Below are 16,181 nucleotides of genomic sequence, written 5' to 3' on the forward strand. Positions count from 1 at the left end.
CATGTAGGCTCTAAAGTTTGACATTGTTTTATTTTTGAATGCAATTATTTTTTGTACATAATGCTACATTTGTAAGTTCAACTTTCATGACAAAGGATTGCACTCCAGTACTGGTGTTAAGTGAATTGAAAAATACTATTTCTTTTATTTTTACAGTGCACATATTTATAATAAAAAATAAATATAAAGTGGGCACTTTGTATTCTCTGAGATTGAAATCAATATTTGAAAATGTGGAAAACACCCAAAAATATTTAAATAGTATTCTATTATAGTTTAACAGTGCAATTAATCAAGTGATTAATTGCAATTAATGTTTTTAATTGCTTTACTGCCCTAGTTCAGACCCATCTCACAAAGCTCAACCTTAAATATTACAGTACACAATGCAGCCATTGCCAACCTGGGAAGACACCCTATCATTAGTACACCCTAGTGGGGCATGGAATGCAGCAGGGATGGATGGATGAAAAGCTCAGAGGAAGTGGGTCACTGATAGTTCATAGAATCTCAGGGTTGGAAGGGACCTCAGGAGGTCATCTAGTCCAACCCCCTGCTCAAAGCAGGACCAAACCCAACTAAATCATCCCAGCCAGGGCTTTGTCAAGCCTGACCTTAAAAACCTCTAAGGAAGGAGATTCCACTAGCTCCCTAGGTAACCCATTCCAGTTCTTCACCACCCTACTAGTGAAAGTTTTTCCTAATATCCAGCCTAAACCTCCCCCTCTGCAACTTGAGACCATTACTCCTTGTTCTGTCATCTTCTACCACTGAGAACAGTCTAGATCCATCCTCTTTGGAACCCCCTTTCAGGTAGTTGAAAGCAGCTATCAAATCCCCCCTCATTCTTATCTTCTGCAGACTAAACAATCCCAGTTCCCTCAGCCTCTCCTCATAAGTCATGTGCTCCAGCCCCCTAATCATTTTTGTTGCCCTCCGCTGGACTCTCTCCAATTTATCCACATCCTTCTTGTAGTGTGGGGCCCAAAACTGGACACAGTACTCCAAATGAGGCCTCACCAGTGCTGAGTAGAGGGGAATGATCACATCCCTTGATCTGCTGGAAATGCCCCTACTTATACAACCCAAAATGCCATTAGCCTTCTTGGCAACAAGGGCACACTGTTGACTTATATTCAGCTTTTCGTCCACCGTAACCCCTAAGTCCTTTTCTGCAGAACTGCTGCCCAGCCATTCGGTCCCTAGTCTGTAGCAGTGCATGGGATTCTTCCGTCCTAAGTGCAGGACTCTGCACTTGTCCTTGTTGAACCTCATCATATTTCTTTTGGCCCAATCCTCTAATTTGTCTAGGTCCCTCTGTATCCTAGCCCTACCCTCCAGCGTATCAACCACTCCTCCCAGTTTAGTGTCATCTGCAAACTTGCTAAGGGTGCAGTCCACACCATCCTCCAGATCGTTCTCACTATGTAATTGGGAGCATGCAGTGTATACCTCCTGCTAGGAAACTGTAACTAGAGACATTGACTAAGCACCTCTTAAAGTCTGTCTGCACTGCAATCAGAAGTGTGACTGGAGCATGCGTAGATCAAGCTCCAGCCCAAGCCTGGAAGTCTACACAGCAATCAAATAACCCTGAATCCTGAGCTCCGCAAGCCCAAGTTGACTGACACAGGCCAGGAGCAGGTATCTAGTTGCTGTATAAATATTCCCATTGAGCTCAATCAAAGCCAGCTCAGGTATGCTGCAATCCCACCTCTGATTGCAGTGTAGACATACTCTTTGTGTGGAACATTGCTGGTCTTGAACACCAGCCTGCAGCTACAGGAGCAGTGTGCTTCCTCCCCAGGGAGCAGCTCGGACAACTGTGCTACCCCTGGTTACAGAAAGTAAGTGCAACTGTCACAAGGCCTAGAGAGCTCTAGACTAAATCATAATAATGGGGAAAGGGGACCCTTGCCTTGAGCCTCTAGTTACCTTAGCAGTAGGTGAGACTGAAGAGCCTGTGGTATGGAAGTCTGTGGATTACGACAGAGTTTGGATCCTTTTAATACAATTCATACCAACCCCATTTTTCCTGTGATAGCTCCATTCAGCACTGACAACTACTTTGCAGGCACACATTAACAGCCATGCCTGAGGCCTGTTCAGAGCTGTGTTTCAAGATGAGCTGGATACTTATAGGCCTGTCAATCTGACACTGATACTAGGAAACATAATGGAGCAGCTGATACGGGGCTCGATTAATAAAGAATTAAAAGAAGGTAATATAATTAATGCCAATTAACAGAGGTTTATGGAAAATATATCAAACTAACAATATCTTTGTTTGATGAGATTAAATGTTTTGTTGATAAAGGCAATAGTGTTGATGTAATACATATACCCTGTAATACACATACTCTGTAATACACTGTAAGATGTCTGTCTTTTTACCGCACAACATTTTGGTTAAACTAGAATAATATAAAATTATGGCACACATTAAACAGATTAAAAGCTGGCCAATTGATAGGTCTCAAAATGTAATTGTAAACAGGATTCCTCATTGAGTGGGTATTTCTAGTGGGGTCCTTCAGGGATCCGTTCTTGGCTCAACATAAAATCATTACTAATAAATTCTTCAGATGACACAACAATGTGGGGAGTGGTAAATAATGAGGACAGGTCATTGATACAGAGCCATTTGGATCTGTTGGTCAGCTGGGTGCAAGAAAACAATGTGCATTTGAAAACAGCTAAATGGAGAATCACAGAACCATAGAATCACAGGGTTAGAAGGGACCACCATCTAGTCTAACCCCCTGCCAAGATGCAGGATTTGTTGTGGCTAAACCATCCAAGATGGATGGCTATCTGGCCTCCTTTTGAAAACCTCCAGTGAAGAAGCTTCTACAACCTCCCGAGGCAGTCTGTTCCACTGTCTGACTGTTCTGACAGTTAGGAAGTTTTTCCTGAGATTTAATCTAATCTATTATTACATCCAGGAACAAATCATGTAGGCTGTACTTACAGGATTGGGGATTCTATCCTAGGAAACAATGACTCTGACAAGGATTGGGGGGGTCGTGGGGATAATCAGCTGAATATGAGCTCCCAGTGTAACACTGTGGCCAAAAGAGCTAGTGTGATCCTTGGATACATAATAAGGGGAACCCCGAGGAGGAGCAGAGAGGTTATTTTACCTCTGTTTTTGGCACTGGTGTGACCATTACTGGAATTCTGCGTCAAATTCTAGTGTCCGTAATTCAAGAAGGATGTTGATAAATTGGAAAAGGTTCAGAGAAGAGCCATGAGAATGATTAAAGGATTAGAAAACCTGCCTTATAGTGACAAACTCAAAGAGCTCAATCTATTTATCTTAACAAAGAGAAGTTTAAGGGGTGGATTGATCACAGTCTATAAGTACCCACATGGGCAATTCTGATGGGAGGTATAAACCCCTCACTGGCCAGGAGTGGGTTAAGTAACAGTTAAGGGCTAAGGAAGCCCTGCCCCATGCCCTTGCCGAGCATGCTCAGCCTGGAGGCAGGGTTTAAAAGCCAGCCAGGCAGCTCAGTCTGGGGCTGGCAAGCCAGGTAGTAGGCCGTGCCCTGGGAGCTCCCAGGCAGGACCAGCATTGACCCAGCATCGAGCAGGGAAGACATAGCACCCAGTGGCCAGAATGAGGGCTTCTCCTTCTGGAAGCCCAGAAGGAGAAGTCTACCAGAGATGGGTGGCAACTGGATGGGATGCAGATGGTAGCAGGAAGTGGCCAAGGAAGCTGACTGGAGGCTGACACCATAGCCTGAGTTCCCCTACTCCCGTTTGAGCTGTGACTAGTCGGCAGGACTTCTGCCACATCTGCACCATTGCCATTGACTGTTGCCACTTGGCGGGACTATCGCCACATTTGAACTATTGCCATTGGGCAGGACTGCCTCCAACAGGACCAAAGCCACTGGGCAGGACTGCTAACATACTTGAACTGTAGCCCTTAGGTGGGACTGCCGCCATATTTGAACTGTAGCCACTAGTCAGGAGGCCCTGCATGACCCCTCTGGCCCCAATAACAGCAACAGCTATTTGATAGTGGGATCTTCAATCTAGCAGAGAAAGGTCTAACACAATCCAGTGGCTGCAAGTTGAAGCTACAAATTTAGATGGGAAATAAAGCATAATTTTTTAATAATGAGAGTAATTAACCACTGGAACAATTTACCAAGGGTTGTGGATTCTCCATCACTGACAATTTTTAAATCAAGACTGGATGGTTTTCTAAAAGATCTGCTGTAGGAATTATTTGGGGCAATTCTCTGGCCTGTGCTATACCAGAGGTTAGACTAGATGATCACAGTGGTCACCTCTGGCCTTGGAATCTATGCACCTATAAGATTGCTCAGGAACACCATGGTGCAAGTTCTGGGCAGCATCTGACACCAAAATAGGCCAGGATTTTGGATAGTTCTAGTGCCTTAAAAACAATAAGCCTGATTTTTTTTCCAGTTTGAAGGGAAAAAAGAAAGAACTTGCTTCCCTCTCTGAAAGCTTTCAATCTATGTTTCAAGAAGAAATAGGACTTTTAGTCAGGTAAAAGACATGTGAAGTTGACACCCTATAGCTAGGAAAAATGTGGAATTCACAGCTATTCACTTACAAATGAGGAGGAAAACTGACAGCAAAGAGAGCTCTGCAACTCAGCCAAGGACCCCCAATGTTGGGTAAAACACCAAACGGTACATAATACCAAACATATGAGTGAATACATAAATGCTCGCATGCCTAAGAGATGGGAAAGAGCTAATGGGCCACATTTAGTCCAGGCCTGGAGACAAAGGCAGGATTGTTTCCTACCCTGCTTTTTACTGCCTAGTTTTAAATATGCCCAGTGATGGGGCATCCACACATTTCTTTGGGGGACAATTCCACTGTGTGATAAATCCCACTGCCAGGAAGCCTTGCAAATATTCAGCCTAAATTTGCCTTGTTTGGTTTCCTCTTTTTACACTTAGTAATAATGCTTTGGTGTCACAGAGTGTCGGGGAGTCAGGTCCCTGCACCCTCCCTTCCTGCAATTCACCATAAGTCTCGGCCAGCCAGTAAAACAGAAGGTTTATTAGACGACAGGAACACAATCCCAAGCAGGGCTTGTAGGTACAACCAGGACCTCTCAGCCAGGTCCCTCTGGAGGCAAGGAGCTTAGACCCCAGACTTGGGGTTCCCTGCCTCTTCCCAGCCAGCCCAATACCGAAAACCCCCCTCCAGCCGACTCACTCACCTCCCCCCGGCTCTTCCTCTCCCTTTGTCCAGTTTCCCGGGCAAAAGTGTCACCTGGCCCCACCCCCCTCCTGGCTCAGGTTACGGGCTCAGGTATCGTCCCTCAAATAAAGCCATCTCCTGCTCTCCTATCCCCAATGCAGACAGTCCCAGTAAAACTAGATGACATTCCCAGGTCAATCCGCCCCACTCCCCTACTGCGTCACACTTGGGCCAGCTTGTTGGTGATGTGTTACTATAGTCCTGGCCTCCACAATGTAGACAGCAGGAAGACAAATTGTTCACCCACCACTAAGGATGGGGAACTGGTTGCTTGTGGCAAGAATGGAAGAAAGAGTGAGGTTAGCTGTGGCCAACCCACCACATAGAAGGAAGTAGATTTTCTTGTAGCCCAACTGTTTAAGTCAAACTCCTGACTATAAAAATTAGGGAGAATTGTTCTTTCTGTGAATGACTGATTATTGGCCTGAGTTGCCAAGTCTGTACCAGCTTTTGATGCATGGTGACATACCAGAACTACATGCCTCTGTCCTAGTGAATCCCCTCTTTCTTCACTGGGAAGCTGCAGCTCATCCAGTTCAAATAACCTCCCCTGCAGCTTTAAACAGAGAGGTGGGTCTAGAAAAAATGAAAAGGAGGAAATTCTAGGGAATGAAGTCCCTGAAGTAATGATGGCACCTACAGAGGCTCTCTGAACACACCTGTGTGTGACACATATGCCCTGCAAAGCTCAGAAGTATATAGATAATTAGGAAGCCAATTGTTTCAATTAAGGGGATTTCCAAACTAAGAGGTGACATATTTGTAACGGAAATGGCTCTCAGTGCTTATGAAATTGATTTATCTTACTAATGAAGGAAAGGTAACAACATAGAACTAGACCTGACCAAAGGCCGGGTTGAGATGCAATTGAACTAGAGGAAATTTCTGAGAACTCTTGGGATATGAGCAGCTTGAAGAGAGCAGTTAACTTTGAGGAATGTTTACAAGGTGTGGAACAGAGCACTGAAGTGGTTTAGCTTTGCTGGCCTAGCACTAGCAGAGGTCTTTAAAACAGAAACAAAGTGGCATCAATTTCTGCGGATTGTAACGACCTCATGTCCCCACAGGACCACCACTTAATCACCTCCAGACCAAACAATTGATCAACAGTGTTGCCATTGACTATCATTAGGTTTAAGTCAGTTCCCTGAGAAACATCCTAGTTAAGATTTGCCAGTTAAACTGACTGCAGTTGAAGCAACTATTGAGCAGTCACAATGCTGTCTAATAAGTGGCCAACAAGTGGAAGGTAAAACAAATTCTGTGTGCCTCAAGGAGGTTTGCTCATTCAAACAATGATTCATTTTGGTGTTATTCAGCTGACATAGCTGGAGACAAAGCAGCCAGCCACTACTCATCTCTGGCATAATACAGTGTATCATGCTCACAGAAACAGTCCTGCCTTTTATCTTTCTGCATCTGCAGGGTGCTACAGGGCAATACTGTGGCCTTGTCTACACTACAAGACTATTTCGAATCAACTTAGTTCGAATTTGTGGATTCGACCTTATGAAATCGAATTTGTGTATCCATACTAAATACACTAATTCGAATTTCTGAGTCCACATTCACGGGGCCAGCGTCGACTTTGGAAGCGGTGCACTGTGGGAAGCTATCCCACAGTTCCCGCAGTCCCCGCTGCCCATTGGAATGCTGGGTAGAGCCCCCAATGCCTGCTGGGGGGAGAAATGTGTCGAGGGTGGTTTTGGGTAAGTGTCGTCATTGAACCGTCAATCACGCCCTCCCTCCCTGAAAGCTTCGGCGGGAAATCTGTTCGCACCCTTCTCTTGTCAGTTACAGCGCGTACGCCACAGCACTGCGAGCATGGAGCCCGCTGCGATCATCGCTGCACTTATGGCCGTTGTCAACTCCTCGCACCTTATCGAACACCTCTTCCACAGTCAGCTGCTGAGAAATCGGGCGAGGAGGCTCCGGCAGCGCGGTGAGGACAGGAATTCACAGAGTGGCGCAGACCTCTCACAAAGCAGGTTACGCCGCGCCGTGGAGATCATGGTGGCAATGGGTCAAGTTCATGGTGTGGAACGGCGATTCTGGGCCCGGGAAACAAGCACGGACTGGTGGGACCGCATAGTGCTGCAGGTCTGGGATGAATCACAGTGGCTGCGAAACTTCAGGATGCGTAAGGGCACTTTCCTTGAACTCTGTGACTTGCTGTCCCCTGCCCTGAAGCGCTAGGACACCCGGATGCGAGCAGCCCTGAGTGTGCAGAAGCGAGTGGCCATAGCCCTCTGGAAACTTGCAACGCCAGACAGCTACCGGTCAGTAGCGAACCACTTTGGCGTGGGCAAATCTACCGTGGGGGTTGCTGTGATTGAAGTAGCCCACGCAATCGTTGAGCAACTTCTCTCAAAGGTAGTGACTCTCGGAAACGTCCAGGACATCATAGATGGCTTCGCCGCGATGGGATTCCCAAACTGCGGTGGGGCTATAGATGGGACTCACATCCCTATCCTGGCACCAGCCCACCAGGCCAGCGAGTACATTAACCGAAAGGGTTACTTTTCAATGGTGCTGCAAGCACTGGTAGACCATAGGGGACGTTTTACCAACATCTTCGTTGGGTGGGCGGGCAAGGTTCATGACGCGCGTGTGTTCAGGAACTCTGGTCTGTTTAAATGCCTCCAGGCAGGTACTTTCTTCCCGGACCACAAAATTACGGTTGGGGATGTGCAGATGCCTACAGTGATCCTCGGGGACCCAGCCTACCCGCTAATGCCCTGGCTCATGAAGCCCTATACAGGCGCCTTGGACAGAGAGAAGGAACTCTTCAACTACCGGCTGAGCAAGTGCAGAATGGTGGTGGAGTGTGCTTTCGGACGTCTCAAGGGGAGATGGCGGAGCTTACTGACTCGCTCGGACATCAGCGAAAAGAATATCCCCGTAGTTATTGCTGCTTGCTGTGTGCTACACAATCTCTGTGAGAGCAAGGGCGAGACCTTTTTGTCCGGATGGGAGGTTGAGGCAAATCGCCTGGCTGCAGTTTACGCTCAGCCAGACACCCGTGCCGAGAGAATATCCCAGCGGGAAGCGCTGTGTATCCGGGAGGCTTTGAAAGCAAGTTTCCTCGGAGAGCAGGGTAACCTATGACTCTCCACTTGCTTTCAAGAGAAACTGACCCTGGGCCTGTGTCTCTATGTGTCGATTTTGATCTGCGGTTACATACCCCGTTCTCCAAGTTTCCCCCACTTCCAAAGCACGTTTTAAAGCAAATTAATTGTAACACTCATTATTAATAAATCTTTGTTTTACTTTGCATTTCTGTTCAGGTGTTGAAACATGGACGCATACTGTGCTGGGCACGGTGTGCACTGATGTACAGACCGCTTGTTCCATAGAGGAATGACAGCCTCCTGCTCCTACATAGGTCTCTGGGGTGGGGGACGATTGCAAGTGGTTGTGCATGAAGGGGAGAGATTGCAGGAAGGGGTGGGTTTGCAGGAAGGGGCGAGTGGTGCCTTCTTTGGATAGGGGTTTGGATGACGGCAGTGGGCTGCGGGTTTGGGCGTAGGAAGGGGTGAGGGGTGTGGGGGAAGGGTGAGTATCTGTCCGTGGATGAGGGCTCTTGTTGGGGCTCAGGGCAGCGGAGAGGCTCGTTGCTACGGTGGAAGTGCATGGTAAGGGCAGCGTGCCTTAACATTAAGGGGGTGGCAGGCGCTAGGACCCTGGACAAGCATACACATCACAGAATGACCCGGGGCAGCATACACCACACAGAGTGACCCTGGTGCCTACTGACTGCAGTGTGTGTGTGCCCTGCAGTTGATCATGGCCCCAAGTCTGTACCCTGGTAATGTAGGCTATACCGTGCAATTATAAATCCCCTCCCCCCCACATACACAAAAAAATCCTCTGACACGAAAGACGTGACCGAAACAGTGAATAACAGCAAACAGCTTTTAATAATCTAATACACACTGGGGGGATGAAACTTGGATTTGGGACTGGGTGAGCCTGTAAGGGAAGCACTTCTACAAATTTATAGCGTGAGAGGTGTGTGGTACATTAGCGCTATGCAGTGGTGCAGTGACAGTTCTCACGGCCCCTACCGCCCCTCTGTCTTGTACTTTTGGGTGGGGGGGGGCAGGACTTCTTGGCGGGGGAGGGCAGTTGCAGATACACTGCAGGGGGGCTCTGTCCTCCTGCCTGCAATCCTGCATAACATCAACAAGGCACCGGAGCGTGTCCGTTTGCTCCCTCATTAGCCCAAGCAGCGTTTGAGTCGCCTGCTGGTCTTCCTGCCGCCACCTGTCATCCCGTTCGATGTGTGTGCGATGCTGTTGACATAGGGTCTCCCTCCACTGTCTCTGCTCTGCCGCCTCGGCTCTGGAGCAGGCCATCAGTTCCGCGAACATCTCGTCCCTAGTCTTTTTCTTTCGCCGCCTAATCTGCACCAGCCTCTGCGAGGGGGATGCCGGGGCAGTCCGGGAAAGAGCCGAAGCTGTGTGATGGGAAAAGTAACTGATTTCCTTGAACAGATACATGTTTGCGAACAGTGAACACAGTCTAGTCAGTTTCTCTGAACAAGACCATACAGGGCAACAAGTCTCACGAGATCTCAGGACAAGTTCGAGATTTCGGAATACGCTCTCATTGGCTGCGGCATTGCACAGGAGAGCGGACAAGTGGGGAGAGACAGCTGAATCCGTCTAGCAGACAGTCCTGGTAAGCCTTACAGTACATTCTGCTTATCAGTTAATGGATAGCTGTGCCCTCCCGCTAAAGGCAATCTGGAAATCATATACTCTGACCCTTTTCCAGCCACTCCCGCCAGTGCACGGGAAAGATCAATGTATGCTTTTCCTATGTGGCCTACAACACGTGGCTGTCAAGCAAGGGTCATTGTTATGCAAAGTAAAAGTCAACCATTCACAACAGTAACAATACACTAATTGCCCTAATTAGATGCAGCATTTCATGAACGAGATCACCCTGATGCGGGTCCCTCGGAGTCACAAAGAGCGGATGCTAAGGGAAGCCCTGCAGAGACCAGGACCATATGCGGCCATGCTTGTGGAGGCGATGATTCCCATCTACATAAGGATGTCCTGGCGCAGAAGAGTGTGCTTCCACGGAGCACCCAACAAGGCACCTCTCCCCAGGAACCTCCTGCGGAGGCGTTTCGAGGACCTAAATGAGACCTTTCTTGAATTGTCCCTGGAGGATTATTGTTCAATCCCTATATGTGTGGACCTACTTTTCATATAGTTTTTCATTGAAAATTTTATATATAGTATTTCTATTTTTTTATACCTGTTTTATAAAAAATAAATGTTTACATGTTTATAGCACTTACCGCCTGATCCTTCCCCTGATTCAGAGTCCGGGTTAACGGCCGGGGAGGGTTGGTAGGGGATCTCTGTGAGGGTGATGAAGAGATCCTGGCTGTCAGGGAAAGCGGTATTGTGTTCGCTGTCGCCTGCGCCGTCCTCCACAGACCCTTCCTCATCTTCCACATCGGCGAACATCGAGGAGGAACTGTCCAGGTTCACTATGCCATCCACTGAGTCCACGGTCACTGGTGGGGCAGTGGTGGCAGACCCACCTAGAATGGCATGCAGTGCCTCGTAGAAGCGGCATGTCTGGGGCAGGGCTCCGGAGTGTCCGTTTGCCGCTCTGACTTTTTGGTAGCCTTGTCTCAGGTCCTTGATTTTCACGCGACACTGCATTGCATCCCGGCTGTATCCTTTCTCTATCATTGCTTTGGAGACCTTCTCGAAGGTCTTTGCATTCCGCTTGCTGGAGCGCAGCTCCGACAGCACAGACTCCTCGCCCCACACACCGATCAGATCCAGGACTTCCCGGTCTGTCCATGCTGGGGACCTCTTTCTATTCTTGGATTGGCCGGACTCCTCTGCTGGAGAGCTCTGCATCGTTGCAGGTGCTGCGGAGCTCGCCCCGATGTACAGCCAGGACGTCAGATTCAAAGTGCCCAGACAGGAAAATGAATTCAAATTTTCCCGGGTCATTTCCTGTGTGGCTGGTCAGAGAATCCAAGCTCCGACTGCTGTCCAGAGCGTCAACAGAGTGGTGCACTGTGGGATAGCTCCCGGAGCTAATAAGTTCGATTTGCATCCACACCTAGCCTAATTCGAGCTAGCCATGTCGAATTTAGCGTTACTCCACCTGTCGGGGTGGATACCAAATTCGAACTAAAGAGCCCTCTAGTTCGAATTAAATGGCTTCCTGGTGTGGACGGTTGAGCGGTTAGTTCGAATTAACGCTGCTAAATCCGAATTAAAGTCCTAGTGTAGACCAGGCCTGTGGCAGTCCTATCTGCAGTACTATATGTTATACCTAACTCTGCATCTTCTGACCCCTGGTCTGAACTAGGATCAAGCTAGCATCTCATGTTTTGAACCCAGTCCATCCTTGTGATACCAGAGAAATTCTTCAGAGTCCATTTTGTATTCCTGGCCTCCATTTTAAATAAGCAAGAGTCACTCCACCATTAGGTGAAAGCTGAAGGGCACATGACAACATAGCATTAAAAACCAGACTGCCAGGAAAAGGTAGTAAACTGTGAGGTAAATAGAATGTAGGCTAAAGGTCAGTTGAGATAAACAAGATAGAATTGACAGGAAAACCAAAGTAAGGGAAAGGTCAGCATACCATAATTCTGAGGTAAATAATGTTTGGAATGCTTGAAATGTTGGCATGTGTTCAAGAATGTTTGGAATGTTAGTGAAAATGTGCAGTAAAGATGTGATAGAAAGATATTACCAAAAGTGTCTGGAAAGCTCTGACAGGACAGTATAAAAGTCAGTGTGTCAGTGGGCAGCCAAGGGTTAGGAACTGACAGGAGCAAAGAACTGAGGTGTTTGTGGAGAGTACGTACTGAGGAGAGTCAAACGGTTGGACGATCGAGCTGACAGAGGAACAGCAGCAGTAGCAGTGACTAAGCAGCAGCAGCAGCAGAGGGAGTCCTGCCACTGAAGTGAAGTCAGCAGACAGAGTAAGCCTGTCAGTTATAGTTTAGTTATAGTATAACACAGAGTAATATAATATGGTGTTAGGCTATGTCTACACCAGCACATTTGTTGGTAAAGCTTTTGTCGGTCGGGGTGTGAAAAAAACCACACCCCTGACCAACATATGTTACACTGACAGAAGCACCAGTGTGGACAGCGCTGTCAGCGGGAGACACTCTTTCACTGACATAGGTACCACTGCTCTTTGGGGGTGGTTTAATTATGCCGACAGGAGAGTTCTTTCCCATTGGCATAGAGCAGCAACACAGGACACTTACAACGATGCAGCTGCAGTGATACTGCTGTGCTGCTGTAAGGTCTCTGGTGTAGACATAGACTTAGTGTGTATAAGTATATGCCTGGGTTAATAAAGATGTCTGTATGTGTGCTGATTGTGAAAGGAATTTATATGTGTAAAACTTAATACACTTAAGAACTGCTGTCAGCAATTTGTGAGAGACTGGCCATCTGTCACAGCGTGCAGCCACTTTGAATCATTTCAAACGGTGAGACAATATGTTTTGGGATGCTCTTTAACTTGTTATAAGGTATTTGTGCTTTAGATTATTATTGGATTGTTATTTGCCACAATAAAAAGGTGCTTTGTTTTCGAAAGAATACTGCTTGTGTCAATTATCTGTCGGAAGGCTGTATCTGTGTTCTCTGTGGATAACAAGTCTGAGCTGTTCTGGGGAGTTTTTAAAACAGGGAACAACTGGCAAATCCAAGGTATTTCCTTAGCCATCCTGGAGATCCATATCTTAGGAGAACAGATTTGTTAGTAGGTGGGCTGTTTTGAGGGAACCTCTGGTAAACCTGGGAGGGGGCAATAGGTGAGCTATTCTGGGGGGTCCCTAAATCTATGTTTGGGGTAATACCTGTTGCTTCTTCCCTCACTTCTCAGGACAGATCAGCTATTAAGGCAGCAAGTTCAACCCCTGGGAGGGAGGAAGCAACCTCCACACCAGTCTCAATGCTGATGCAGGAGTGGGGATAATGGTCGCTTTGCAGAGGTGTAACTGATACCAAGGAGGAGGATCAGGCCCAGTGTTTATGTTGCTAATCTTGGAATAGTAAATCAATGTAATAAATAGTGACACTATGCAATATGTACACCATTGTGTTTAAGGCATTTCAGTGGATCCAGATTAGATGAAACTGAGCTTTCAAGATACATTTGATTTTTTTCTTCTCGCCCCCTCCTTATGTTGCGTGCAGTGACAGGGGCAGAATTAAGGTTGCTTGGGTGCCTCAACTGTGCATTTCTTACCTTAACAAGGGTAGACTTCTTTTAAGTTTACCCTTAACTCTGAATATCATTACACAGCTGCCCTGGGTCTAAGGATCCTGTCCTCTGGCTCCCAATCCAGAATAGATTTCCTCTCCAGAACTAGCAATAAAGATCTGGGCTTCTATGGAAAGGGCACCTGGTATCACACCAGCTCCACAATATGCACCCTAATCACCCCAAAGTTAATGTTGTGCCTCTGAGGGTCATACACTCCAGCATCTCCGATCCATTCTGCACAAACCTCGTCTTGCAGAAGAAGGTGCAGGTTGAGTTATACGTGAAGTCTCCATGTCAGTGAGAGCAGTTTAATTGGCCCCTCTCTGGGACAACCAGAACTGGGCACTTTACATCTGGAAAAGTAAAGCTCAAGTCTTTAATGAAAAAGTTTGCATGTGTCAGGGTTGGTTGTTGGGGGTGAAGTGCCAGGGGAATGGGCTGATGGATAATGAAGTGCCAAGGGTACATGGGTGCATGAGGGTGGGTACTAGGGGCATAGGGTGCCAGATGGATGGGCTGACAGATGTGTGGGTTGCTTGAACTGCAATGTGAGGTGGTTGGGGTCAGAGGCTTCTCCAACTATAGGCAAGCTAGGCAGCTGCCTAAGGCAGCCGATTTGGCCTGGCTGCCCCTCCATCATGATGGGGAAGTCGGGGGTGACCTGGCCAAATTAGAGTGGCATTGTGACCCTGCGCACCCGGTTTCAGTGTCATTTACTAAAATTTAGCCCAGGTGCCCTCTGCTCCCTGACATGACAGAGGCACAGCCAAGCCAAATCTGCTGCCCTAGCACTATGAGAAGTGGGTGGCACACTGAAGATTTTCTTAGATGGCAGATTGTCTTGAGCAGCTTCAGGTTGAAGTGCTCTGGCCAGGGGCATATGGGGCCAAATGAAATGGCATGCCAGAGAGAGGTGCAGCCAGACTCGGTGTCAGTGAATGGGGTGCGGATGAGCAGCATGCCAGGAATATGGACTGGTGGATCATGAAGGTAGGATATCATGTGTGTGTTGAGAGGTAAGGTGCTGGAGGGATAAGTTGTTTTGCCAGGGATTGCATCCAATTTGCAAACACTTTGCATTAGTGTAAATGACTGCCCAAGGGGCAGAGCAGTGGTGACCCATATCCATTGTCTCCCAATTACAAAACTTTCTCCAAGTGAAGCTTTATATTGCGCAGCTGCCCCAGATCAAAAGGTCAAGTCCCCTGACTCCCAACCCATCGTACAAAATAGCTCTCTTCCCTAGACCTGGCAAAGAAATGGTCCCCTATAGAAAGTCACCTTGGCTCACCCCAGCTCAGCAATGTACATTCCAAACACCCCACAGTTAACACTGTGCCTCTACCTTCACAGCGCGGGGTTTGCCCTCTCCATTGTTCCAGGGCCATGCACTCCAGTGTCTCCGATCCATTCAGCACAAACCCCGTCTCGCAGGAGAAGGTGCAGGTGGAGTTATACGTGAAGTCTCCATGCCAGTGAGTGCAGTTTAATCGGCCCCTGCCCGGGGAATCCAGCACTGGGCACTTGACAGCTGGAATAGCAAAGCAGAACTGCATAAGGGGATAGGTCCACTGGTGCTGAAGGGTGAAGGGACAAGGGAATCAGCCAATGAGGGGGTGAAAGTGCCATGGGTGTGTTACTGTATGAGGGTGAGTGCCAGCGGTATGGAGTTCTGGGTGATGTGGTGCCAGAGGCATCATGTGCAGAGTAGTGCAATGCTGGGGATTTCAGACCATTGGGGTGGCGTGCCAAGGGAACTGGGTGGTGGGTGGTGAAAAGTTATGTGGGATGAGGAGCTGGGGTGTTAGCATCTCTGGGGTATTAGATGCCATCATGAGTTCAATGGCTACGTGCCAGAGATGTGGTGCCAGAGGGGTGAGCTGTCTGGAGGGGTGGTACAAGGGACATGGACTGATGGTTATTGAATTGCCAGGTTAGTTGGGTGCCAGGAGGCAGGTGGCTGGTTTTGTCTGGGGGAATGTGACGGGAAGAGAAGCCAGGAGACAGTAGTGGCAGGGGTTGTGGGGCATTCACTTGGCACTGGTGTAAAAGGCTGCAGAAGGAGCAGAGCAATAGCAAATCAGGCCCATTGTCTCCCTTTTACACAACTTTATCTCAGTGAAGTTTTATATTGCACAGCTGCCCCAGAACAAAAGGTCCAGGCCCCTGGCTTCCAAACCATTGTACACAATAGCTCTCTTCCCTAGTGCTGGCAAAGAAATGGGCTTCTATGGAAAGTAACCTGGGATCACACCAGCTCAGCAATGTACATTCCACATCCCCCACAGTTAATGCTGTGCCTCTACCTTCACAGCGTGGGGGATGCCCTGTCCATTGTCCCAGGGCCGTGCACTCCAGTGTCTCCGATCCATTCAGCACAAACCCGGTCTCGCAGGAGAAGGCGCAGGTGGAGTTATACGTGAAGTCTCCATGCCAGTGAGTGCAGTTTAATCGGTTTCTGCCAGGGGCAGCCAAACCTGGGCACGTAACAGCTGAAATACCAAGGCAGAACAGTACGGATTACTCCACGATGCCTGCAGCAGCCACAGCACTGGAAATCCTGGCCTTAGCTTACATTATCATAGCGGTTACAGAGTTTCCTGTTAGTGTTCACAGGGGCTCTAAATCCTGGGTTTAAGATTTCCTTG

General features: G+C 48.0%; 1 protein-coding gene across 3 annotated transcripts in view; it reads right to left on the minus strand.

The window, feature by feature from the left end:
- LOC123375390 (P-selectin-like) overlaps positions 1 to 16,181 on the minus strand; it is a 76,176-nt gene that overhangs the window by 19,126 nt on the left and 40,869 nt on the right. For all 3 annotated transcript variants that reach the window (XM_045026221.1, XM_045026222.1, XM_045026220.1), the window contains 2 exons: positions 15,840 to 16,025; positions 14,879 to 15,064 (listed from right to left, as the gene is read on the minus strand). In XM_045026221.1, the coding sequence (XP_044882156.1) occupies positions 14,879 to 15,064; positions 15,840 to 16,025 (372 nt within the window). The remainder of the gene's footprint in view (positions 1 to 14,878; positions 15,065 to 15,839; positions 16,026 to 16,181) is intronic.

The sequence above is a fragment of the Mauremys mutica genome, chromosome 8 (genome assembly GCF_020497125.1).
Source record: "Mauremys mutica isolate MM-2020 ecotype Southern chromosome 8, ASM2049712v1, whole genome shotgun sequence".
Classification (NCBI taxonomy): domain Eukaryota; kingdom Metazoa; phylum Chordata; order Testudines; family Geoemydidae; genus Mauremys; species Mauremys mutica.